The sequence below is a fragment of the Triticum urartu genome, chromosome 1A, assembly GCF_056163025.1.
Source record: "Triticum urartu cultivar PI428250 chromosome 1A, HENAU_Tu73, whole genome shotgun sequence".
Classification (NCBI taxonomy): domain Eukaryota; kingdom Viridiplantae; phylum Streptophyta; class Magnoliopsida; order Poales; family Poaceae; genus Triticum; species Triticum urartu.
The window spans coordinates 497,476,749-497,502,921 of record NC_141873.1 but is presented as its reverse complement, the minus strand read 5'-3'; the positions used below and the strand labels follow the sequence as shown (position 1 = coordinate 497,502,921).

The window sequence follows — 26,173 nt, the reverse complement described above, 5'->3', positions numbered from 1 at the left end:
GCAATGAGGTGGTTGTTAGGGTAAACCGATGGAGAAAAGTAGAACTGGGAGAAAATAAAATCAAAACAGATAAAACAAAATGTAGGGAATGTAGGTAAGGTTGGACGATATACGAGTGAAAAGTAAATTTTTTTAATTAGCTTTTATTTATTAGCTTTTGGACATGTGTGAAACTTGTGCCGAACGCGAGGCACTGTTCCAACGGTAACACTAGACGAATCGGGAGGGGAAAAGAATGGGGAGGAAATGTGGCAAGTTGCATCGCGTGTCTCCGGGAACTGCTCCGCCCCCACCCCGCCCCCCACCGGCGCCCGGGGCCCACGCGCCCAACGTTCGACTCGCCTCGCGCTAGTAGTAGTAACCGCTCCTCCAGCGGAAGCCCACGCGCCGCAGTAAAACAAACAATCGGCAGGGTTCGCGAAAAAAAGGAAAGTCCTCCCTCCCTCCTCCCCCGCGCCGACCCGCCGCCGTCGGCAGCGCGCCCCGACGCGATGGCCCGCACCAAGCACCCGGCCGTCAGGAAGACCAAGGCGCCGCCCAAGAAGCAGCTCGGGCCCCGCCCCGCGCAGCGGCGGCAGGAGACAGGTCAGCCCTTCCCTCCTTCCTCCCCCCGTCTCCCGCCTCTCGAGCGAACGCCGTCGCCATTTCGTCGCGAGAGATGGACGGACGGACGCCCCACGCATGACGCTAATGTGCTCTTCCTCTCCCTTTGCAGATGGCGCGGGCACGTCGGCGACACCGGTGCGCGGGACCTTCCCGGGTCGCTTCCTTTTCGTTTCGTCTTGTTTTCTGTTTTTTGGTCTGACTTGCTCGTCACCTGTTCGACGGAATGCAGAGGCGAGCCGGGCGGGCGGCGGCCCCAGGGGGGGCTCAAGGTGCGGCCTTCTTTGCGCTTTTCGGTTTTCCGCCGCGTGTTTAGGGCCATTTCCGTCTTGTTTGGGGGTGCGCGGGGCGGGGGGCTTGTTTTTTTTCCTCCCCCCCTTCGTTGTTGCGCACATTGCTCGGGAATGCTGCCAGGAGCGGTTGCGGTTCTTCTTTGGCCCTTCGGGAGGGCTGGATCGGCAGTTTCTTCGCTTCCTTGCTCCAGATTTTAGTTCATCTTGTACCAGTACAGTAGCAAGATGATGGATGGGGGCTTGTTTTTTCTTTTCCCTTCCTTGTTCCGGACATTTCTCTGGAGCGACTTTTATGCATTTCCCAGTATTGTCATTTGTCCTTAGAGGGTAGTGGATCGGCAGTTTTCTTCGCCTCATTGGTCCAGATTTTAGTTTATCTTGTACGGTACCAAGATGATGGATGTGGCACAAAGTTCTCAGTTTGGGGGTTGCGCTCTTCCGGGCAGTTGTTATTTTGGTCTGTGATGACTAACTCGTATCTATTCTTGTGGGAGCAGGGGCAACTGGGCAACCCAAGCAGAGGAAGCCACACCGGTTCAGGCCAGGCACGGTGGCACTGCGGGAGATCAGGAGGTATCAGAAGTCGGTCGACTTTCTCATCCCGTTTGCACCATTTGTCCGTCTGGTGGGTACCTCTGTCTGTCATATCCTCTCGCTCTCTCTACAAACGATCTGCAGTGCAGAGTGTAATTGGAATATTTTGTTCCTGACAAATTTGCAGATCAAGGAGGTCACCGACTTCTTCTGTCCTGAAATCAGCCGCTGGACTCCCCAAGCGCTTGTCGCGATTCAAGAGGTCAGTGCTAAAACCTGGCATGTACTATTAGATCTGATGGTTTGATTAGAGTACTACAATGCAGATGAATTCAATATCCGAAAACCATGAACTGTGGGGTAGATACATGTATCGCCTTAATTCATGGTTTCTGAATGCTCTGCTATTAATTCAGTTTGATATATTTATTTAGCAGCATGGTATTGTTTTGGTGGCTGGTAAATCAAAACTGAAATGTGATTACGAGCAAAACGGTATCGATTGTCGATCCTGTGTGTTTGTGCACATCTGGTTGTTTGGTCAAGATGTGTTTGTGCACATCTTGCAACATGATCCTGCCCACACACTCAAAACTGACTATTGGTTAGGTTCCATTTGTCTTATGGAATTTAGGGTGTAACTGAGAGGTGAGCAAGTGGTAGTAACGTTCAATTTTGATTCAGGATGAGGATATTGTGATCCAGAAAATTGCATGTTATGGTTATGTGTCCAAACGCCAAATGATTATGTCTATATCCAGTACTTTAGAACCAGTACAACAACAAAAAGTACTTTAGAACCAGTCAAGTTTATTGTGCATTTATACAAGAGTGTTGTTTGCACAATAGACTTGCTTTAGTCGTCTCTTGCCAGAAATGCCTTCTTCTGCACAACGAGCAAAAATAACATAAAGTTGACTATACTCAGTGTGGCCTAAGAAATGAGTTGTACTTTTTAGTCACTGGCCTGTGTATTTGCTTTGAATTGACACATAATTCCCTTTTCCTTTCCCTCTGCAGGCTGCAGAGTATCACCTCGTCGACGTATTTGAAAGGGCAAATCACTGTGCCATCCATGCAAAGCGTGTTACCGTCAGTAAGTTCTCACTGAATGAAAACTCCCTTTCTTTTACAATATTGCGCAGAAGGAAACATGCCAGTTATGAAAGAGTTTCAATTACAGGATCACCTTTGCTTTTCATTTGATGTGATATCTAGTTTTGATGTTGTTTCAAGGTTCAAGAATTCTAATGATTAATGATAGGATCCACAATTGTTATATCTCTGCAGCTCCTCGTATCTGTTGTCCACGAACAAACATGTCAAACAATTCATTAAAAAGATGAAGAAGTCAAACAAACAGTATATGTGCACTGCATATTAGATATCAAACCTGGTTACTATACGACTGATCTGGCCTGACCCCCGCGTCGCCTCTCCCTGGCGGCACGGGGGGAACCACTCCGGCGCCGCCACCTTCCCTCCTCCCTCCACCCCCCCACCTCGCCGCCGCCTGAGGAGTTCGCCGGCGAAGCCCGGTCTGGCTCCAGGGAGGGTGGCGGCGGGGCATCTCTCTGCGAGGCGTGAGGGCGCATCTCGCGCGCGGGCGCGGCGAGCTTGGGCGGGATCGCGGGCGCGGCTCTGGCTCGGGCTGGTGAGGCTCCGGCGGTCCGAGGGGTGTCGCGGCGCGGCGGGGGGCTCGCTCCAGCGCGGGCGGTCCGAGGGGGCGCGGGATCTGGCGCTCCAGCAGGGGCGCCGTCAAGGGGAGGCGCGGATGCGTGCGGGCGGGCGTCTCGCGCGGTGCGTGCGTTGTGTGCGGCGCAAGTCGGGTGCGTGGGCGGGAGGTGGTTCGGCTCGGGAGGCGCCGGGCAGGGAAGCTCGTCAGGCGGGCGTGACGCGAGGAGGAAGCCGGGGCGGCGGCCCCGGGCTGGAGGGTGTCGTGTGCGCTCGCTTCTCATTCGCAGCTTGAGGTGCTGCTGCTGAGGGTGGTGCGCGGTGAAGCTTGGTGGTCGGCGTTGGAGAGTGCAAGGCGCAACAGGAACGGCTCCAATGATCTCCACGCTTCTGGGTGGATCAGATCTGCGGGCCTCCATAGGGGTGTGTTCCGGGCGAAAGCCTTGACCCGACTTTGTCGGTGCCGTCGATGGCGGCGCTTTCGGGCGTCGTTTCCCTCCTTGGAGGCGTCGTTGTGGAACTCATCTTCTCTATGTGGGGCTCGGGCTCTCCGGGTGAAAACCTAAGCTCCAGATCTTCCGGAGCGGGCGACGGCGGCGTCTTCGTCGTTTCCCTCTTGGGGGCGTTGCTTGGGAGAGTTAGCTTGTGCTTGGTGCGTTTGGTTTTCTCCTACGTCGGGTTTGGTGGATGCCGGGGCAGCGGCCCCGGACGGCTGATGAACGCCGAGGAGGCGGCCTCGGAAAGTGATGCGCGGTGCGGCTCCATGGGGCGGGGCGGTGGCTCGGCCTTCACTTGGGTGGCAATCTTGGGCCACTTGGGTGGCAGGCTTGTCAGTCCGGTCGACGCGTTCCAGAGGGGGCGGTCTGACTTTGCGTCGGGGCGGCGGCTCCAGATGTGGTGCGACGTTCGTGGTCTGCGAGCGGTTGCCTTGAGCAGCGTGGGCTGCGGGCAGCTGGGTCGCGCGGCGTTGCTGCTCGAGCGGAGCGGTGGTACATCGGGGCGGCGGCCCCGGAAGGTGGTGCCGGTTGATTGCGCTGGGCGCGACGGAGCGGTGGATGTCGGGGCGGCGGCCCCAAGAAAATCACTGTGGCGTCCAGACTTCTGTGGCAACGATGATGGTGGGAGCGATGTCGGCGACGCGGCAATGGTTGCGATAGTCGGCTCTTCTCCGGCGTGTCCACGATATTGCCTCGGTTTGTTTGTTGTTGTGGAGTCGAAGCTGCGGCGGCGAGGCCCTGTGGTATACGATGACTGGTTTCAGGTGTCCTTTCGGCGATCTTCCGTGGCGCCAGCCGTGCCTGGTTTCGTTCTTCTGAGTTCTCCGTCAGAATCGGAGCTGCGTTGTCTGTCCGCAGGTCGACATGTCGTCGAGAAGGGTGGGCTTTGCCCAGTGTGTTTTAGTCTATGCGAGTGGGCTCGGCCCTTGTTGTTCCGGTTTTTGCCCGGTTTTCCGTAATTAACTGGGCAATTCTCTTCTGCTTAATTAATAGATGAGGCAATCTTTGCCTCCGTTTCAAAAAAAAAAAAACCTGGTTACTATAGCAGGAAATTCAGGGTTGATTACTTTATTTCTTATCTGAAGGATAAACATTGTATCAAATCAGAATTTTATTTGTAAGTTACATTTTTTGTTTACTTATAGAACTTGGAAACTGTTTTACTGTGACAAATAGATGCCACTAGAATCATGATCATCTCATCATGGCTGTTGCTATTCTAACAAATAAATGCTCCTGAACAAATGGGAACTATATATGAAGATGTATGGACCAGCATGTTCCTGTTAACCTGACCTTTTTCCTTTTTTTGCTGCTGCAGTGCAAAAGGACATACAGCTTGCAAGGCGTATCGGCGGGAGGAGGCTTTGGTGATACTTCTGGAAGACGTTTTCTGCATCATAGGGGGGAAAGACTCTGGTGATACTAATGGGAGATGTTTTATGTATTGGGGGTGCAAAGGCAGTGTTCATAGTGGTCCAATATGTTTGACTGTGTCGTTAGAAAGTATTGTAGGTGTATCTTCATTTAGTTAGCTTTGTCTTCAGGCATTGTTCCATTTGAATTGATTGTGGATATGGGATTTTAAATGACTTGGAATCGGTTGTGGATTTTCCGCATTATTGAAGGAGCGAACCAGAATTGCGCGCAAGCGTTTTCATGCATGTTTTGTTTGTGATCAGCGCCTTTGCAGTTCTTTGCAGTTCTAATGATGCAGTACAACTGCTGTCACACACCGCACCATTTCTTCGATAATGATGCAGTACAACTGCCATCACACACTGCGCCATTGGCTGTCAAATTCTCACCCAGATATCTCAGCTAAAACAGCAACGAAAAGACACTTTCTTTGGGCGGCCCCACATACATGACCAATATGATGAGATAGAGACGGACATAACTTATCATGTACAAAGAAGGAGCTCTGATAAAATTAAAACATGTACCTGGCAGATTTACACACACTGACAAAGCCTCGGAACAGACAGATCATCTGGGACATGCTAAGGGCCGCCTAGGGCTGCTACTCATCTACAAACTCTGAACCACCGGGCTGGGACAAGCTACAACACCTCAGGCTACCAACTGTTTCTACCACAACCACGGAAACCATATGAGCGGTGTAATTCTACAAAATTTACTATCGACGTCAAACAGGGGCAGAACTTGTTCTCCGGAGTTGATACTTGGGTTCTGGGGGAGGCGCGGAGGTTATCATCATGTCCAACTCCTGAAATTATCATGAAATGGAAGGCGTCAGACATGACATCAATATAACATAATATGAAATGGAAGGCGTCAGAAATGACATCAATATAACATAATATAAGCTACTTGGCATCCAAAAGAAGTGTGGGGATATTGTTTAGAGAGGGAGTGCTTAGCATCCAAAAGAAGTGTGAGGATATTGTTTGCTGAATTGAAGAACAAGAGTCAATTACATCATGCTGACAAAAAAATATTTATAGCGACAAAGTAATGACCAATGAAATCTCAGTATCATTGTGTTTGGCAAAAAAAGAACAGGACTACAAATATTGCTAGATATGATTAATATCACCAGCATCATCTTTAGGTGATGTAGTCTTAACAGATAAATGGCAGGCACCCATTGCAAGGACCAAATGGAATTGCACTCTCTGTGGTTTTCTTTTACCCGGTGCTCTGTTGCTTCACGTGTGATTATGATTTAGTGAGTACAAAGTCTAATGTACTCATTTCCAATGTTGATCTGTTTGTTAAGTGTGGTTCCTGTCAATGTTCATGATATGTGTTTATTTTACTTTCATGAAGGACTGCAATCTGTTGGGTAACTCCAGGTTTGTCAATTGTATAAAGAACTGGGTTTTCATTTTTAGATTGTACGGAGGACTACAGGGAAGCAATTCTATTACACTGCTAACTCGCCAAGTATAAAGCCATGATTCATTGATTCAAACAAAAGTTCATCAAGATAACCTATCTATATATTCAATTCTCAGCAGCAACTTAGTTTTGATCAACCAAAGCAAATGCCTTAAGGGCGCCAAGCATCTTACTGAATTGCTACACTGTAGAGAAGGGCAATAAAGTTCTATGAATTAATGCTGCAGTTCTTCGTACAAACTGCTTATTAGGAATAGCATGTAGTGCTGAAATCACTCGCATTGTTAACTAATAAGAACTACTAAGAAGCAACCGAAACAATAGAGTACAACATATGTGCTTGCAACTATATATCTTATATAGACAAACCCCACTACAAGTCATTAAATAGCAGTTTTTCTGCTTCCATATCATTAAAATTGTTGTAGCCATGCACATATCAAGTTCACCATGCAAAACATCGACATGCTTAGCCTAACTACATCGGTCAATACATTCAGTAGGGTATATTCAATTAAATAAGATGCTCGAGAACTTCATAAGAGTTTCCTCTAAATTCGAATGACCAGCTGCTTATATCTCCAAAAATTACTAAGTTCAAGCTAACAAAAACTAGCTCCATTCAGTTGATTTATATACATTATGGTATGTTTGGCCTTGTAAAAAAGTGTAGCACAAAGTCAATGCCAAAACTTAGTTAGTGTAAGCAAGAAAAATAACTTTGAGACTCCACTTTCATTACATAGCCTCCAATAGATATTTGAACATAAAAAACAAACAATGAGATCACTGCATCTGTCTGTCACCTGGTAACTAACATAGTTTTCTCAACAATACTGGACAAAAAAAGATCATATGGGGTTCAGCAGTGACAATATAGATACAGGTCTGCAAATCATACTAAATGAGTTGTGTGGGTGGTCGTACTATGGAATTAACTAACATGATCACATCAGTATAGTGCACTTATTACACATGATATTATTGAGCCCAAGTAAAAAAGAAGTTGAACGATCGACTAGTGTGAAACAAAATAGCTTACTACCTGAATAAAAACATTGTTACAATAACTTGGGTTCACTACAATGCATAGTGGAATGCTGTAGTTAAATATCCCCTCCACCAAAAAGAAGGGGCGAAAAGTAACAGTGTTACAGTAACAGAAGACAAAGTACCTTCTGCTTCTTCAACCTCTCGTTCTCCTCTTCTAGACGAGACACCTTGTTTTCAAGCTCATTAGTATAAGCCTGCCAAGTAGAATGCAATAGGTTATTGCTATATTTTTTATTAATATAGTAGAGTGACATGGAATGAGAATAACTCAATAGGCTACTCCAGTGGCATAGTCGATTCTTTTTACTCTGCATATAAGTTTAGTCTGAAGTCAAACTTTGTAAATTTTGACCAACTTTATAGGAAACAAATATCAACATTCGCAATACAAAATCAATATCATTAGATGCATCATGAAATTAATTTTCATACTGTATAACTTTAGTATTGTAGATGTTGATATTTTTTATATAAATTTGCTCAAACTTTATGAAGTTTGACTTCAAACAAATCTTATATGCGAAGTAAAAGAAACGGAAGGGAGTACCTAATGATACTCTTGCAATTTGAGACTAAAAAATGTAATACAAATAGTTAAATTGATACATTCAACAATAACTTTTCACAAAGTTTTGATGCTGCAATCATAACATTATAACAGGGCATAAACAATGCGTAGGAAAACAGGAATAGACAGGACAATAGCTGTAGACCTGCTTCCTCGCTCTGGACCGTGCAGCTGATTCCCTGTTTTTTATCATTCTCTTCTGCCTTCTTTCTACGACTTTATCAGTTACACCATCTGAGGCACCACGCTTGCGCCTAGCTGTCTGAGGATCAGAAAGCGCATCGAGCATTGGTGACGTAATCTGGCCATCCGGGTAAATTGGTTCCATGATAGCACCTGTAGCAACAGACAATGGCTGAGGACCCAAATGACTTGCCATGAAAGGACCTGCCATGCGTGGATGCTGGGGCTCCAGGTACTGCTGTAACCAATGCGCTCCGGGGTTCAAACTGGGCGCAGCAGCCTCAATTACACTGCTCCCAACCGCACCCATGTTAGCTGGCAAGTCAATCGGATCCTTCAAATGCCCTTCAGCGACAACTCCAGCTTTCACCAGGAAATCCTCAAGTGTCATCTCCCCAAAGGTCGGCTGCCTCTCCCGCCTCCGCCGACTACCCTCCTCGCCACTTCTCTTCGGCGAATCCTGGATGCCCTTCCACACCTCGTCCACCGTCTTCTTGCTCAGCTCCGGAGGCATGGTGATGCTCCCCTGGCGAAGCAGGCCCGGGGCCGGCTCAGACTGGCCGGCGACGCCGCCGACAGGATCCACGCCGTCAGGAAACACGCTCTTGAGCAGCTCGTCGAGGTTCATACTAAGCAAAGGCTCTGTCAGCTGGCTCTGCACCTCATCGAGGGTAAGGCTGTACAGGGAACCTTGCCTCGCCAGGCCCTGCTGCGCCTGCCCGCGCTGCCCTGGGCCGGCATAGCCGCCGCCGCCGCCGCCGCCTCCTGCCTGCGACTGCGACGCCATTGCCTGAATCATGAACCGGCGCTCTCTTGGACTGGTCGCCCCTATGGGGACAAACACCTCGGGAACAACGGTGCCCAAAGCAGCCCCCTTTCCACCGGCAAAGACCCGGTCACAAGTCGCCGAACCGCAGATCCACGAGACGGCGCACTGCGGCAGCACGCGCCGGCGAACGAACCTCCTATGAGACAGTAGCATGTTTGCATCAGACAGAATCGCACACCCGTTCATGAACAGAGTGGCATGGGAAGGAAAACACGAGCACAGACGGGACGAGCGCGCAAGGAACGTTAACCCAACCTCGACTTGTCTTCCGGAGACGACGGCGACCAGCGGATTGGAGGCAAGTCCGGCGACCGGATCTCCGCCGCTCCGACCTCCCAGCTGGAGTCCGCGCCGAATTGAACGGGGCACCCGCGCGATTCCCGCCCGCCTGGCGCCGGATCAAGGCCCCGCGCGGCGGTCAGAGCTGGCTGAGGCTGAGGCTGGCGCCTGCCATTGGGGAAGGGAGGAGGAGGCGACGGCGGAGGCAGCCACGGTGGGAGTGGAAGTGGAGGAGAAGGAAGAAACTGACGGGAGGGCCCTGATGCGAAACCGTGGGCGACGGGGGGCAATGGGCCCACCAGAGGACGGAAATGGGCCTGGGTGTTTACGCACCCCCGCCTATCGGATAAAAAGTGCCGGATCCGGAGCGTGTCGGGTGCCAGTTTGAGCTTCCAACAAAGAAAACATTAACGATGCAAAGTGAGGTTTTTTTTGTCGATGCAAATGGAGCTGCTAGTACGATGTCGATGGGCTAAGAGCATCTCCAACGGCAACTTGTAATTTTCCTTCCACATACGTCCGCGAGTAGAAGGTGATCAGTCCGCAGACACGGATGCGGAAAACCGTCATTCAACCATAATAACCGCATACATTTCAAACTCTTTTTTAACAAACTGAATGAAATTCGTGATCGGATTTCATATAAATATGGGGATTTCTATTTTTGTGCCCTCGGTTACTTAGTATTCCTTAATTTTGCCCTATTGAGGTAGTGTCCCTCACTTCTGCTCTCCATCACTCGTCCCACACTCAAAAATATCCAAAACGGAGTGATTCCGTCGAGTCAATGTAGGTGTCTGTTACCTGGCGCATATACTGACGCATGGGGCATCCAGGACTCACGTGTAATAGTGAAATATATAGACATGTAGGACACCTCGGGGCCTGCATGTCAGTGTCTGATTTATTTGCAAAACGAAGGGTGAAATATAATGCCGTTAATGGGGGTCGAACACAGGAGCAACGATTGAATAGGCATCGTGCGAGCCATCTCAGCCGTGTGCGTTTGTGTCCTTATGGGCAGACCCTCGGCTATGACTTGATATTTTCTACGTTACACAAGGGCTCACGAACCAGTGACCCTGAAAAGATAGACCACGGCAGTGAAAATTACAGTAGATTTAGAGGTTCATATAAGATTAATAATGACCTAAGCGATCAAAAAAAGATTAATAATGACCCACAGGTATACATTGTAGTCTTTTCGATAAATAAGAGTATTGAACCCAACGAGGAGCATAAGGAAATAACAAACGGTTTTCTGCAAGGTATTCTCTGCAAGTACTGAAAGTAGCGGTAACAGATAGTTTTGTAGCAAGATAATTCGTAACAAGTAGCAAGTAACAGTAGTAACAAAGGGCAGCAAGGTAGCTCAATCCTTTTTATAGCAAAGGACAAGCCTGAAAGTTCTCTTATACAGAGTAGTAAGCAAAGCGTTCTCGAGGACACATGAGTATAGGTTCATACTAATCAAATGTACAAGTAACTGACCCTTATCAAGCTTTACACACATAGTGTTTTGATCTAAGATTGCAATTCTTTCATGTTTCCGCAGTAGCATATTGTTCCATGGAGCTAGGGTCCAAAATAGGAATCAACAACTGTTTCCACGACTCTACCGCCCAGCCAATCCTGTTCCACTGAATCCCCTCCCTTTTTCATGGCCACATATCTTTATGGCTAAGGAGTGGGAAATCTTTCTCCTGTTACACAAATCAAATGTTTCATTTGGGAAAAGCCACCTCTTTCTCCACAAACAATGCCTTTGTCATTTGATCAAGTTTTTATCTGTTTGATAGGAACAACTTTGCTAAATATTGAGAACTCTCGGATAGAGTATTAGAATGAAAATACCATTAATTATATAAGGAAGAACCCAGGGTTCTAGCACATCTCCATTCCTTAGTCGTGCAGGCCTCTTCATGACTCAAAGGAGAGTCCCATCCGAACATGTATAAAAATGATGAAAGGTGGCTTTGCCACTGAGGGAGTCCTGGATTATGGGGTCCTCGGGTGGGCTGTGTGATATGGGTCGGACTGATGGGTGGTGAAGATATAAGGTAGAAGGCCTTCCCCCATGTCCGGATGGGACTCTCCTTTGAGTGGATGGCAAGATTGGCGTCTGGGTGTATAGTTTCCTTCCTCTGTAAACCGACTCTGTACAACCCTAGGCCCCTCAGTATCTATATAAACTATAGGGTTTAGTCCGTAGAGGCTATTGGAATTCATATAGGCTAGACAACTAGGGTTTAGCCATTACGATCTCGAGGTAGATCAACACTTATAATCCATATACTCATCAAAGTCAATCAAGCAGGAAGTAGGGTTTTACCTCCATTAAGAGGGCCCAAACCTGGGTAAACTTCAGGTCCCCTTTGTCTCCTGTTACCTTTGATCCTCAGACACACAGTCCGGGACCCCCTACCCGAGATCGGCCGGTTTTGACACCGACATTGGTGCTTTCATTGAGAGTTCCACTATGTCATCGGCAGAAGGTTCGATGGCTCGTTCAATCGTCAACAACAATGCTGTTTCTGGGGAAACCTTCCTCCCCGGTCAACTTTTTGTGTTTGGCGGCTTCGCTCTGCGTGCTAATTCGATTGGTCACCTCAAACAGATCAACAACTACGCCCCTGGTCATCAGATCAGATTCGGGAGCCTGAATTACGTTGCCGACATCCGAGGAGACCTGATCTTTGAAGGGTTCACGGCCTCGACAATTGTTCCTCTGCTCCAAGAGGAAAACCTATCGGACCCGTCACCATGCACCACTCAAGGACCAACTATCATCCCTACCCTAGCCTTAGATCCAGGGTAGACTACTTCATCCGAAGATGGGTATCTGAAACCCACCGGACTCTCTCCTACTATGGAACTTTTCTCCAGAGACCCGGAGGCAACTATGTCTTCGGCGAGCCTGGAATCAAGCAGGACCCTCCCTGTCATCGGGGAGCCGAACCCGCCTCAGGATGCAAACTCCGAACTATCAAGGTCTGAATCTAGTGAGCACAGCCTGGCAGAATCTGTTGTGCCTAGCCCTACAAGTCCTCGGCTCCCCGTCCGGCCTTCGCTCTTAAACGAGGCCTTGGACTTAATGCGATCCCTCGCCATTACGGAAGTATCGCCTCCTAACTACACCCAACCAGGACTAGGGGCTGAGAGCAGGGAATTTTACATCCCACCCACCACCCACTTAATAGCCATTGTCGAGGATTTGACTGACATGCTAGACTACGCCTCCGAAGACATCGACGGTGTGGACGAAGATGTCGGAGACAAACAAAGCCAAGACCCGCAATTCACCAGGCATTGGACGACTACCTACACATATGATGTTTATATGGTGGATACACCCAAAGAGGACGACGAAGAAGGTAGGAAAGATCCGACCAAGGACAAGCCCGCTGAGGTACCACCAAAGCGTCGACGTCAGAGGCGCCGCTCAAAATCGCGTCGCCAAAAGGAAAGCGACACCGGCAGCGGAGAAAATAACACGCCGGGCGATGCCAAAAATCCCGAAGACTCGGTCGAGCCTGCGTCCGAGCAGGATGAATGGGAGGAGGGACAAGTCAACCCCGACGAGCCGGTCAGGAATGAGGACTCGGAAGATAGTAACTATCTACCGATCTCCGAGGATGACATCAGCCTCGGCAACGAAGACTTCATCGTGCCAGAGGAACCCCTCGAGCAAGAGCGCTTTAAGCGTCAGCTAATCGCAACTGCGCAAAGCCTAAAGAAGAAGCAATAACAGCTCTAAAGCTGAACAGGATACCCTCAACGGCAAATGGACCCAAGTCCTAGCTGGCGAAGAATACGGCCTCGAGCGCCCAACAAAGAGTTATCCGAAGCGTCGGTTACTACCACAATTTGACGACGAGGCCCTTGAGCCAATACCATCGAGATATGACCACGCTGATGAACCAGACCGACCACCACGTGGGCGAGATAAAGCGGCTGCTTGTGCCGAACACCAACCCCTACCACCTCGCCGTCGAGGCAAAGAGGTAGCAGCTCCGGGCTATACCTACGACTTACGCTAGGACCTGGACAATAGAGTCGGTCAGGCCAAATCAATCTATGGATCGAGGGGGCGTGCCCCAACGCGAGACGACGGTCATCAAGCCTGGCGCGACAAGCATAACCTCTCCCCAGCCGAAAACCGAATATGGATGTCATCCGAACTCCGTCACGACGTTGCCCGATACAGAGGCGCCGCACACCCCTTATGCTTTACCAATGAGGTAATGCAACACCAGTTCCCAGAAGGGTTTAAATCTGTAAACATTGAAGCATATGATAGAACGACCGATCCCGCGGTATGGATTGAGGACTTTCTTCTCCATATTCACATGGCTCGCGACGATGATCTCCACGCCATCAAATACCTCCCCTTAAAGCTGAAAGGACTAGCACGACACTGGTTAAACAGCCTCCCAGAGAACTCCATTGGTAGCTGGGAAGATCTGGAGGATGCCTTTAGAGACAGCTTTCAAGGTACCTATGTCCGGCCTCTGAACGCCAATGACCTTAGTCATATAGTCTAGCAACCCGAAGAGTCAGCCCGCAAACTCTGGACTAGGTTCTGATACGTCTCCGTCGTATCTACTTTTCCAAACATGTTTGCCCTTGTTTTGGACTCTAACTTGCATGATTTGAATGGAACTAACCCGGACTGACGATGTTTTCAGCAGAATTGCCATGGTGTTATTTATGTGCATAAACAAAAGTTCTCAGAATGACCTGAAACTTCACAGAACGTCTTTTTGGAAATAATAAAAAGTCCTTGCAAAAGATGAAGACCATGGGGCCCACACCCTAGCCACGAGGGTGGGGGCGTGCCTGCCCCCCTAGGCGCGCCCCCTACCTCGTGGGCCCCCTGGAGCTCCTCTGACCTCAACTCCAACTCTATATATTTGCTTTCGGGGAGAAAAAATAAAGGAGAAGGATTCATCGCGTTTTATGATACGGAGCCGCCGCCAAGCCCTAAAACCTCTCGGGAGGGCTGATCTGGAGTCCGTCCGGGGCTCCGGAGAGGGGAATCCGTCGCCATCGTCATCATCAACCATCCTCCATCACCAATTTCATGATGCTCACTGCCGTGCGTGAGTAATTCCATCGTAGGCTTGCTAGACGGTGATGGGTTGGATGAGATTTATCATGTAATCGAGTTAGTTTTGTTAGGGTTTGATCCCTAGTATCCACTATGTTCTGAGATTGATGTTGCTATGACTTTGCTATGCTTAATGCTTGTCACTAGGGCCCGAGTGCCATGATTTCAGATCTGAACCTATTATGTTTTCATCAATATATGAGAGTTCTTGATCCTATCTTGCAAGTCTATAGTCACCTACTATGTGTTATGATCCGGCAACCCCGAAGTGACAATAATTGGGACCACTCCCAGTGATGACCGTAGTTTGAGGAGTTCATGTATTCACCATGTGTTAATGCTTTGGTCCGGTACTCTATTAAAAGGAGGCCTTAATATCCCTTAGTTTCCACTAGGACCCCGCTGCCACGGGAGGGTAGGACAAAAGATGTCATGCAAGTTCTTTTCCATAAGCACATATGACTATATTCAGAATACATGCCTACATTACATTGATGAATTGGAGCTAGTTCTATGTCACCCTAGGTTATGACTGTTACATGATGAACCGCATCCAGCATAATTCTCTATCACCGATCTATTGCCTACGAGTTTTCCATATATTGTTCTTCGCTTATTTACTTTTCCGTTGCTATTGCTATCATCACTACAAAATACCAAAAACATTACTTTTGCTACCATTACTTTTGCTATCGTTACCACTATTATCCTATTACTTTGTTGCTAAATACTTTGCTGCAGATGTTAAGTTTCCAGGTGTGGTTGAATTGACAACTCAGCTGCTAATACTTAAGAATATTCTTTGGCTCCCCTTGTGTCTAATAAATAAATTTGGGTTGAATACTCTACCCTCAAAAACTGTTGCGATCCCCTATACTTGTGGGTTATCAAGACTATTTTGTGGCGCCGTTGCCGGGGAGCATAGCTCTATTCTTTGAGTCACTTGGGATTTATATCTGCTTATCATTATGAAGAACTTGAGAGATCCAAAAACCAAGATTTATCCCTCAACTACAAGGGGAGGTAAGGAACTGCCATCTAGCTCTGCACTTGATTCACCTTCTATTTTGAGTAAGCTTGCGACACCTAAACCTGCTTCTGCTATTCATTCTGATATGTCGCATGTTATTGATGATGCCACTTCTTCTATACATGATACTTATGATGAAACTGCCTCTATGCTTGATACTACTATGCCACTTGGTGAATTTCTTGATGAACAACTTGCTAGGGTTAGAGAGAATGAAATTATTGAAACTGATAATATTGATGAAAGTGATGATGAAGACTCTCCCCCTAATAAATATGAATTACCTGTTGTTCCTGAGGGTTATGTTCTGGATGAAGAATCTGCTAGAGCTATTTTAGCTTGCAATGAAAGATATGATCTAAAGAGGTTATTAGCTAAATGGAAGCAGCAATCCCTTAATGCTAGAATGAAACCTGACCCTGCTTTTGCTACTTCACCTATCTGTGTTACCGATAAGGATTATGAATTCTCAGTTGATCCTGATATAATTACTTTGGTTGAATCTGATCCTTTTTATGGCTATGAATCTGAAACTGTTGTGGCACATCTTACTAAAATAAATAATATAGCCACCCTATTCACTAAAGATGAGAGAACTCGCTACTTTTATATCCTTAAAATATTTCCGTTCTCATTAAAGGGTGATGCTAAGATATGGTTTAATTCTCTTGATCCTGGTTGTGTGCGTAGTCCCCAGGATATGATTTATCACTTCTCTGCTAAATATTTCCCTGCTCATAAGAAACAAGCTGCTTTAAGGGATATATATAATTTTGTGCAAATTGAAGAAGAGAGTCTCCCACAAGCTTGGGGGAGGCTTCTCCAATTACTTAATGCTTTGCCTGATCATCCGCTTAAGAAAAATGAAATACTTGATACCTTTTATAATGGACTATCCGATGCTTCCAGAGATTACCTGGATAGTTGTGTTGGTTCTGTTTTCAGGGAAAGAACACCAGATGAAGCTAAAATTTTATTGAATAATATGTTGACTAATGAAAATAATTTGACACTTCCTGAGCCTATTCCTAAACCAACTCCGAAGAAGAGAGGTGTTCTATTTCTCAGTCCTGAAGATATGCAAGAGGCAAAGAAATCCATGAAAGAAAAGGGTATTGAAGGTGAAGATGTTAAGAATTTACCTCCTATTGAAGAAATACATGGTCTTGATAACCCGACACAGGTAGTAAAGGTAAATTCTCTCTATAGATATGATAAAGTTGAAATCCCACTTACTAAGTTTGCTAGCACATGCTTAGATGAGTTTGATAAATTTATGGTTAAGCAAGAAGACTTCAATGCTTATTTTGGTAGAGAATTAAAACGCAGTGCTGATATGCTTGAACACTTGGGTGATTATATGGCTAATGTCAAAGGTGAACTTAAACTTATTAGTAAACATGCTTCTATGGTTACCACTCAAGTAGAACAAGTACTTAAAGCTCAAAATGATTTGCTCAATGAATTGAATAATAAGAATAATGATTATGTTGTTAGAGTGGCTACTAGAACTGGTAGAATGACTCAGGAACCTTTGTATCCCGAAGGCCACCCTAAGAGAATTGAGCAAGATTCTCAGAGAAATAATGTAGATGCACCTAGTACTTCTAAAAGGAAGAAAAAGAAAAATGATAGGACTTTGCATGCTTCTAGTGAACCCATTACTGAAACAGCTGAGAATCCAAATGATATTTCTATTTCTGATGTTGAAACACAATCTGGTAATGAACCTGAAACTAGTGATAATGTTAATGATAATGTTCATGTTGATGCTCAACCTAGTAATGATAATGATATAGAAATTGAACCTGCTGTTGATCTTGATAACCCACAATCAAAGAATCAACGTTATGATAAGAAAGACTTTGTTGCTAGGAAACATGGTAAAGAAAGAGAACCATGGGTTCAGAAACCCATGCCTTTTCCTCTCAAACCATCCAAGAGAAAGGATGATGAGGATTTTGAGCGCTTTGCTGAAATGATTAGACCTATCTTTTTGCGTATGCGATTAACTGATATGCTTAAAATGAATCCTTATGCTAAGTACATGAAAGGAAATGTTACTAATAAAAGAAAGATACCGGAAGCTGAAATTTCCACCATGCTTGCTAATTATACTTTTAAGGGTGGAATACCAAAGAAACTTGGAGATCCAGGAGTACCCACTATACCATGCTCCATTAAAAGAAACTATGTTAAAACTACTTTATGTGATCTTGGAGCCGGTGTTAGTGTTATGCCTCTCTCTTTATATCGTAGACTTGATTTGAATAAGTTGACACCTACTGAAATATCTTTGCAAATGGCTGATAAATCAACTGCTATACCTGTCGGTATTTGTGAGGATGTGCCTGTTGTGGTTGCAAACGTTACTATTTTAACGAACTTTGTTATTCTTGATATTCGCGAGGATGACAGTATGTCCATTATTCTTGGAAGACCCTTTTTGAATACTGCAGGGGCTGTTATTAATTTCAACAAAGGCAATGTCACTTTTCATGTTAATGGTAATGAGCATACGGTACACTTTTCGAGGAAACAACCTCAAGTCCACAATATCAATTCTGTTGGAAAAATTCCATCAATTATTTTTGGAGGTTTTGAATTTCCTCTTCCTACTGTCAAGAAGAAATATGATATTCTTATTGTTGGAGATGTGCATATCCCCGTTGAGGTAACCTAGTGTTATTCGAAAACTCTCCGGTTTCATGTTATTCGGAATGAGTTTGTTAACAAGACTTGATCAACCTTGTTAATGGATTCCTTTTGATGATCATGAGATGGATGAAGTTAGAAAGCACAAACCCGTGTACCCTCCTTTTACTTTCTGTTATTTATATTAAATAAAATAAAAATAGTTTTTTCGTCTGTTACCTGAATACTCTATGCAATATAAAAATACCCCGAAAATAAAAAGTTCTCCAAATGCCCTGAAATTTAAATATGATTTTTTCTGGAATATTTGAGAATATTTGGCACTGAGAACACAGCATGGGGGGCATCCACCTGGCCACGAGGGTGGAGGGCACGCCCTACCCCACTGGGCGCGCCCCCTGCCTCGTGGGCCCACGGTGGCCCTCCTCCACTTATTCCTGCACCCACACACTCCTTCTTCCTCCCACAAACACCATTATCCAGTTCAAACCCGAGTCCAAGCTCATTTTGCTGTGATTTTCGATCTCCTTGCTCAAATCACCTCTCACAAAACTGCTTTAGGGGATTGTTCCTTGGTATGTGACTCCTCCGTTGGTCCAATTAGTTTTTGTTCTAGTGCTTTATTCATTGCATATTTTTGCTGCTTAGGTGACCATGTTCTTGAGCTTGCATGTCAAATTTATATGGTTCCAAGTAGTTTTGATGCATGATATAGGCACTAGGCACTTGTATGAGTAGTTGCTATCAATTTTGTTGAGTTTGGTTCATTTTTATTTTGAAGTTACTAAAAATTTCAGAATTTTTCAGAAAATAATGAAGAGATTTTTGAGGGGCTCATCGAGCCGAAGCTCAAAGGAAAAGAAAAATGAAGAAGCAGAGAGGCCCAAATATAATCTGCCTCGCACCGCGGAGGTTCGGCCGTGTGAATGGCCTTCCGATGATTTCTTGAGAGCAGCTGGGATTTATGATGATTTTTATGAATTGGCTGAGAATGCAGGCCTCACTGCCTTCCTCCACGACCAACGCGAACAGTATCTCTTACTCACCAATACTTTTGTGCAAAACTTTCATTTCCATGCTAGGAGCTCACCACCTACGGTGGAGTTTTATTTATATGATGAGCATAAGGAGATGTCACTTTATGATTTTTGTCGGGTTTGTTTGATCCCTTTCGAGGGCACAATACAGGAACCACATCACGGCGATGTGGATGGGTTTATTGACACCATCACTATAGGGGAAACGAGGAAGGTGTAGGATCAAAAGTATGTCTAGAGGGGGGTGATTAGACTACTTGACCAAATAAAAACTTATCCTTTTCCCAATTTTAGTTCTTGGCAGATTTTAGCTACTTTGGACAAGTCAAGCAATCTTAACACAATTCAAGCAAGCATGCAAAGAGTATATGAGCAGCGGAAAGTAAAGCATGCAACTTGCAAGAATGTAAAGGGAAGGGTTTGGAGGATTCAAACGCAATAGGAGACACGGATGTTTTTGTCGTGGTTCCGATAGGTGGTGCTATCGTACATCCACGTTGATGGAGACTTCAACCCACGAAGGGTAACGGTTGCGCGAGTCCACGGAGGGCTCCACCCATGAAGGGTCCACGAAGAAGCAACCTTGTCTATCCCACCATGGCCATCGCCCACGAAGGACTTGCCTCACTAGCGGTAGATCTTCATGAAGTAGGCGATCTCCTTGCCCTTACAAACTCCTTGGTTCAACTCCACAATCTTGTCGGAGGCTCCCAAGTGACACCTAGCCAATCTAGGAGACACCACTCTCCAAGAAGTAACAAATGGTGTGTTGATGATGAACTCCTTGCTCTTGTGCTTCAAATGATAGTCTCCCCAACACTCAACTCTCTCTCATAGGATATGGATTTGGTGGAAAGAAGATTTAAGTGGAAAGCAACTTGGGAAGGCTAGAGATCAAGATTCATATGGTAAGAATGGAATATCTTGGCCTCAACACAAGTGTAGGTAGTTCTCTCTCAGAAAAAGTAAGTTGGAAGTGTATGTTTGTTCTGATGGCTCTCTCCATGAATGAAGAGGTGGTGTAGGGGTATATATAGCCTCCACACAAAATCTAACCGTTACACACAACTTGCCAATCTCGGTGGGACCGAATAGTTAAACTCGGTCGGACCGATTCAGCAAAGCTAGTGACCGTTAGGGTTTTTGGTGGGACCGACATGCAACTCGGTAGGACCGATATGATTAGGGTTAGGGCATAACGTAATCTCGGTGAGACCGATTACACAAAATCGGTGAGACCGATTTTGGTAATAAGCTAACCAGAGAGTTGGTCAGGTAAACTCCGTGGGACCGATCACTCATTTCGGTGAGACCGAAACGTTACGAAGGGAAAACAGAGAGTTTACATTGCAATCTCGGTGGGACCGATCGCTCATCTCGGCAAGACCGAAATATTACGAAGGGAAACAGAGAGATTACAATCCCATCTCGGTGAGACCGAGATCCCTATCGGTGAGACCGATTTGCATAGGGTTTGTGGCAGTGGCTATGGCATTTGAAACTCGGTGGCGCCGGATACAAAGAATCGGTGGGGCCGAGTTTGACTTTTGGTTTAGGTCATATGTGGATGTGAGAAAGTAGTTGAGGGTTTTGGAGCATATTACTAAGCATTTTGAGCAAGAGCCTCATTAAGCAACACCTCATCCCTCCTTGATAGTATTGGCTTTTCCTATAGACTCAATGTGATCTTGGATCACTAAAATAGAAAATGTAGAGTCTTGAGATTGGAGCTTGAGCCAATCCTTTGTCCTTAGCATTTTGAGGGGTCCACTTTTCTCATCCATGCCATGCCAATCATTGAGCTTTCCTGAGATATTCATCTTGAAATGGCATTAGCTCAATGAGCTATATGTTGTTAGGAATTACCAAAACCACCTAGGGATAGTTGCACTTTCAATCTTCCCCTTTTTGGTAATTAATGACAACATATAGATCAAAGCTTGGACAAATGATAATAAGAGTGAAAAACATTGTCGCTTTGGGAAGTATGTGAAAAGCAAGAGCTCCCCCTAAATTTGTGCATAGTTTACGATTTGCTTTGGACTGTAAATGCACAATGAGTTAGGATCATGGGTTACTCTTCCACGTCACATACATCTTGGTGGAGCGCTCAAAATGATAATAATTAAATACATGCACTCATCACCAAGCAAAGTGAATGATCATATAAAAGGATAATGTCATCCAACAAGCATTAAGGTAGCATATGATCAAACACATGATCATCCAAGTATCACACACAAGCATAAAGTATCGCAAACAAGCAAATAAGCAAAGTTTAACCACCAAACAAAAAGAGAGAATAAAAAGCAACACTCTCTCTCAAAGCCTATGATCTATACATTTTCTCCCCCTTTGGCAACAAGTTACCAAAAAGTTCATAAAAATGCATAGTGCTAGATCGACTCTCAGGCTTGGTCTTTAGGTGGTGGTGTAGATAACACGCCAAGGACGAAGGCATCAGTTCATGTAGATGGAGCTGGTGGAGTGGGTGCTGGAGCTGGTGGCACTGAAGCTGTAGCTGGTGCAGATGAAGTTGCTCCGGTGTCTGTAACAGGCACTGCAGCAGATCTCTATCCTCTGGGCACTCTAGCAAAAGCATCAGTGGTAGTCGTGCCCTTCTTCTCCTGCACTTCATCCTGAAGTTGCTCAATGACTGACTGGATCTCAGTGACCTTCACATCTAAATCATAGAACTTTTGTTCCATGATCCTCTCCAAGCTCTCCTGGTTTTGAGTCAGGGTGGCCAATCCCTTCTCAATCCTCAGAGTGGAGGTAATCAAGTAGCCAAGATGATCTTGCTTGCTCTTCAGAAGATACTGAGATGCCTCATCTGTGGTTGGCATCTTTGCAGCCTTTTCAGCCCTTGCCTTCTCCCTCTTTGCTTGTGCTTGCACAGAAGATGGTTCATTTTCATCCATCACCACAGTGTTGTCCTCAAAGTCTGGGTAGATGGGCATGTGTTCCTTGTCCAGGAGATATGTGCCAGTGCCCATCTTGGAGTTGATTAGCTCCTGGATCTATGGGGCATACCCACAACTCCTCTTTTGATCTGCAGCTGTTCTCTTAATGGTTTCCACAATTAGGCTCATGACTTTGAACTTTTGAGGCACATCAAATATGTGAAGCAGGTTGATTGCATGGCCTCTGATCATCTTGTGATCACCTGACTTTGGCAGAAGAGTGTGCCTGAGGATCCAGTTGATTGTTGGCAAACCTGACAGAAGGTAATGTACTGATCCAAACTTGTGTGTCTCAAGAGCAGCATCTCGGATCTCTTTGTACATATGTGCCATGGTTCTGTGATCCTTCTTCTTCTTGGCATAGACATCCAAGTCATCTTCACTCTCCTCAGGAGCAATAATCAATTTTGCCCATTCTTCAACTGTTGACTGGTACCTAGTACCTTCAGACATCCAGACAATCCCTCCATCTGGGTAGAAATGAGCTGTGGAGTAGAACTGCATAATAAGCTCATCATTCCACTTTGTGAGCTTCTGAGTTACAAACTCATCGACTCCACATGCCTTGAAGCTGTCATATACACCAGGGAAGTGATCCTCATTTTTCTCAATGAATTTCCAATCAACCCATCTCATGTCACGCACTATGGGCTTCTTGTCAAGTAAAATAGTCTCATAGAAGTCCTGTTGTTCCTTTGTATGGAACCTGTAGTCCACAGTGGTCCTTCTCCTGGTGGCATATGGATCAGACTCTCTCCATAGCCTTAAACCTGAATCCTTCTTGATTTTCATATTCTCTGCAACTGGATGAGCATCGTTGTGATCTGGAATTTTGAGCTTCAACTTCCTCAGAACAACAGAATCATATTCTTCTTCAGCAGCTTGTGTTGGAAATATGCCCTAGAGGCAATACCAAATTAGTTATTATTATATTTCATTGTTCATGATAATCGTTTATTATCCACGCTAGAATTGTATTGATAGGAAACTCAGATACATGTGTGGATACATAGACAACACCATGTCCCTAGTAAGCCTCTAGTTGACTAGCTCGTTGATCAATAGATGGTTACGGTTTCCTGACCATGGACATCTGATGTCGTTGATAACGGGATCACATCATTAGGAGAATGATGTGATGGACAAGACCCAATCCTAAGCCTAGCACAAGATCGTGTAGTTCGTATGCTAAAGCTTTTCTAACGTCAAGTATCATTTCCTTAGACCATGAGATTGTGCAACTCCCGGATACCGTAGGAATGCTCTGGGTGTGCCAAACATCACAACATAACTGGGTGGCTATAAAGGTGCTCTACGGGTATCTCCTAAAGTGTTTGTTGGGTTGGCACGAATCGAGACTGGGATTTGTCACTCCGTGTAATGGAGAGGTATCTCTGGGCCCACTCGGTAGGACATCATCATAATGTGCACAATGTGACCAAGGAGTTGATCACGGGATGATGTGTTACGGAACGAGTAAAGAGACTTGCCGTGAACAAGGTATCGGGATACCAACGATTGAATCTCGGGCAAGTACTATACCGCTAGACAAAGGGAATTGTATACGGGATTGATTGAATCCTTGACATCGTGGTTCATCCGATGAGATCATCGTGGAGCATGTGGGAACCAACATGGGTATCCAGATCCCTCAGTTGGTTATTGACCGGAGAGTTGTCTCGGCCATGTCTGCATGACTCCCGAACCCGTAGGGTCTACACACTTAAGGTTCGATGACGCTAGGGTTTATAGGGAAAGTATGTACATAGTTACCGAATGTTGTTCGGAGTCCCGGATGAGATCCCGGACATCACGAGGAGTTCTGGAATGGTCCGGAGGTAAATATTTATATATGGGAAGTCCCGTTTTGGTCACCGAAAAAGTTTCGGGTGCTATCGGTAACGTACCGGGACCACCGGGAGGGTCCCGGGGTCCACCAGGTGGGGCCACCAGCCCTAGAAGGCTGCGTGGGCCAAGTGTGGGAGGGGACCAGCCCCAGGTGGGCTGGTGCACCCTCCCCCACCAAGGCCCAAGGCGCAAGGGAGAGTGGGAGGGGGCAAACCCTAGGTCCACATGGGCCTTAAGGCCCACCCTAGGTGCGCCCCCTCTCTCCCCCCTTGGCCGCCACCCTAGATGGGTTTTCGGGCTGCCGCCACCCCTAGAAAGGGAACCCTAGATGGGGGCGCAGCCCCTCCCCTTCCCCTATATATACTTGAGGTATTGGGGGCTGCAAGACACACAAGATCATCTCCCTCTTGGCGCAGCCCTACCTCTCTCCCTCCTCGTCTCTCGTAGTGCTTGGCGAAGCCCTGCTGGAGTTCCGCGCTCCTCCACCACCACCACGCCATCGTGCTGCTGCTGGACGGAGTCTTCCCCAACCTCTCCTTCTCCCCTTGCTGGATCAAGGCGTGGGAGACGTCACCGGGCTGCACATGTGTTGAACGCGGAGGCGCCGTTGTTCGGCGCTTAGATCGGAATCAACCGCGATCTGAATCGCTGTGAGTACGACTCCTTCATCCGCGTTCTTGCAACGCTTCCGCTTAGCGATCTACTAGGGTATGTAGATGCACTTCCCTTCCCCTCATTGCTAGATTACTCCATAGATTGATCTTGGTGATGCGTAGACAATTTTAAATTTCTGCTACGATCCCCAACAGTGGCATCATGAGCTAGGTCTATGCATAGTTTCTATGCATGAGTAGAACACAAGTTGTTGTGGGCGTCGATTTTGTCAATTTACTTGCTGTTACTAGTCTTATCTTGATTCAGCGGCATCGTGGGATGAAGCGGCCCGGACCGACCTTACACGTACTCTTACGTGAGACCGGTTCCACCGACTGACATGCACTAGTTGCATAAGGTGGCTAGCGGGTGTCTGTCTCTCCCACTTTAGTCGGATCGGATTCGATGAAAAGGGTCCTTATGAAGGGTAAATAGAAATTGGCATATCACGTTGTGGTTTTGGCGTAGGTAAGAAACGTTCTTGCTAGAAACCTATAGCAGCCACGTAAAAACTTGCAACAGCAATTAGTGGACGTCTAACTTGTTTTTGCAGCATGTGCCGTGTGATGTGATATGGCCAAAAGGATGTGATGAATGATATATGTGATGTATGAGATTTATCATGTTCTTGTAATAGGAATCACGACTTGCATGTCGATGAGTATGACAACCGGCAGGAGCCATAGGAGTTGTCTTAATTTATTTATGACCTGCGTGTCAACATAAACATCATGTAATTACTTTACTTTATTGCTAAAGCGTTAGCCATAGTAGTAGAAGTAACAGATGACAAGACAACTTCAAGAAGACACGATGATGGAGATCATGGTGTCATGCCAGTGACAACGATCATCATGGAGCCCCGAAGATGGAGATCAAAAGGAGAAAATGATATTGGCCATATCATGTCACTATTTGATTGCATGTGATGTTTATCATGTTTTACATCTTATTTGCTTAGAACGACGGTAGCCTAAATAAGATGATCCCTCGTAATAATTTCAAGAAAGTGTCCCCCCCTAACTGTGCACCGCTGCGAAGGTTCATTGTTTCGAAGCACCACGTGATGATCGGGTGTGATAGATTCTAACATTCGAATACAACGGGTGTAAGCCAGATTTACACACGCAATACACTTAGGTTGACTTGACGAGCCTAGCATGTACAGACATGGCCTCGGAACACAAAAGACCGAAAGGTCGAGCATGAGTCGTATAGAAGATACGATCAACATGAAGATGTTCACCGATGTTGACTAGTCCGTCTCACGTGATGATCGGACACGGCCTAGTTGACTCGGATCATGTTTCACTTAGATGACTAGAGGGATGTCTATCTGAGTGGGAGTTCATTAAATAATTTGATTAGATGAACTTAATTATCATGAACATAGTCTAATTTGTCTTTGCAAATATGTTGTAGATAAATAGCTCACGTTGTAGCTCCCTGTTTCAATACGTTCCTAGAGAAAGACCAAGTTGAAATATATTGTAAGCAA

The 26,173-nt window shown here is 46.1% G+C and overlaps 2 protein-coding genes across 2 annotated transcripts; one reads left to right on the top strand and one right to left on the bottom strand.

The window, feature by feature from the left end:
* Positions 1 to 362: 362 nt before the first annotated feature.
* Positions 363 to 5,265, top strand: LOC125522015 (histone H3-like centromeric protein CENH3). Its single transcript, XM_048687079.2, has 7 exons — positions 363 to 585; positions 716 to 741; positions 836 to 875; positions 1,394 to 1,521; positions 1,618 to 1,692; positions 2,451 to 2,526; positions 4,923 to 5,265. The coding sequence occupies exons 1-7, from the start codon at positions 492 to 494 to the stop codon at positions 4,973 to 4,975; spliced, it is 492 nt and encodes a 163-aa protein (XP_048543036.1). The 5' UTR covers positions 363 to 491; the 3' UTR covers positions 4,976 to 5,265.
* Positions 5,266 to 5,502: 237 nt separating this feature from the next.
* LOC125522005 (ABSCISIC ACID-INSENSITIVE 5-like protein 2) lies at positions 5,503 to 9,699 on the bottom strand. The gene is made up of 4 exons (XM_048687069.2): positions 9,355 to 9,699; positions 8,233 to 9,235; positions 7,642 to 7,713; positions 5,503 to 5,831 (listed from the first exon to the last, which is right to left on the bottom strand). Exons 2-4 carry the CDS (start codon positions 9,067 to 9,069, stop codon positions 5,751 to 5,753), a joined length of 990 nt encoding a protein of 329 aa, XP_048543026.2. The 5' UTR covers positions 9,070 to 9,235; positions 9,355 to 9,699; the 3' UTR covers positions 5,503 to 5,750.
* Positions 9,700 to 26,173: the final 16,474 nt, after the last annotated feature.

What these genes read in the sequence shown, in the direction of transcription:
- LOC125522015 (XM_048687079.2), top strand. Translation starts at nt 492, where the DNA reads ATGGCCCGCACCAAGCACCCGGCCGTCAGGAAGACCAAGGCGCCGCCC. An exon ending in CGGGCACGTCGGCGACACCG is followed by an intron (nt 742 to 835) that starts GTGCGCGGGACC and finishes GACGGAATGCAG; the next exon opens with AGGCGAGCCGGGCGGGCGGC. An exon ending in TTGCACCATTTGTCCGTCTG is followed by an intron (nt 1,522 to 1,617) that starts GTGGGTACCTCT and finishes ACAAATTTGCAG; the next exon opens with ATCAAGGAGGTCACCGACTT.
- LOC125522005 (XM_048687069.2), bottom strand. Translation starts at nt 9,069, where the DNA reads ATGATTCAGGCAATGGCGTCGCAGTCGCAGGCAGGAGGCGGCGGCGGC. An exon ending in GGTCCAGAGCGAGGAAGCAG is followed by an intron (nt 7,714 to 8,232) that starts GTCTACAGCTAT and finishes TCTACTTGGCAG; the next exon opens with GCTTATACTAATGAGCTTGA. An exon ending in AGAGGTTGAAGAAGCAGAAG is followed by an intron (nt 5,832 to 7,641) that starts GTACTTTGTCTT and finishes TGATAATTTCAG; the next exon opens with GAGTTGGACATGATGATAAC.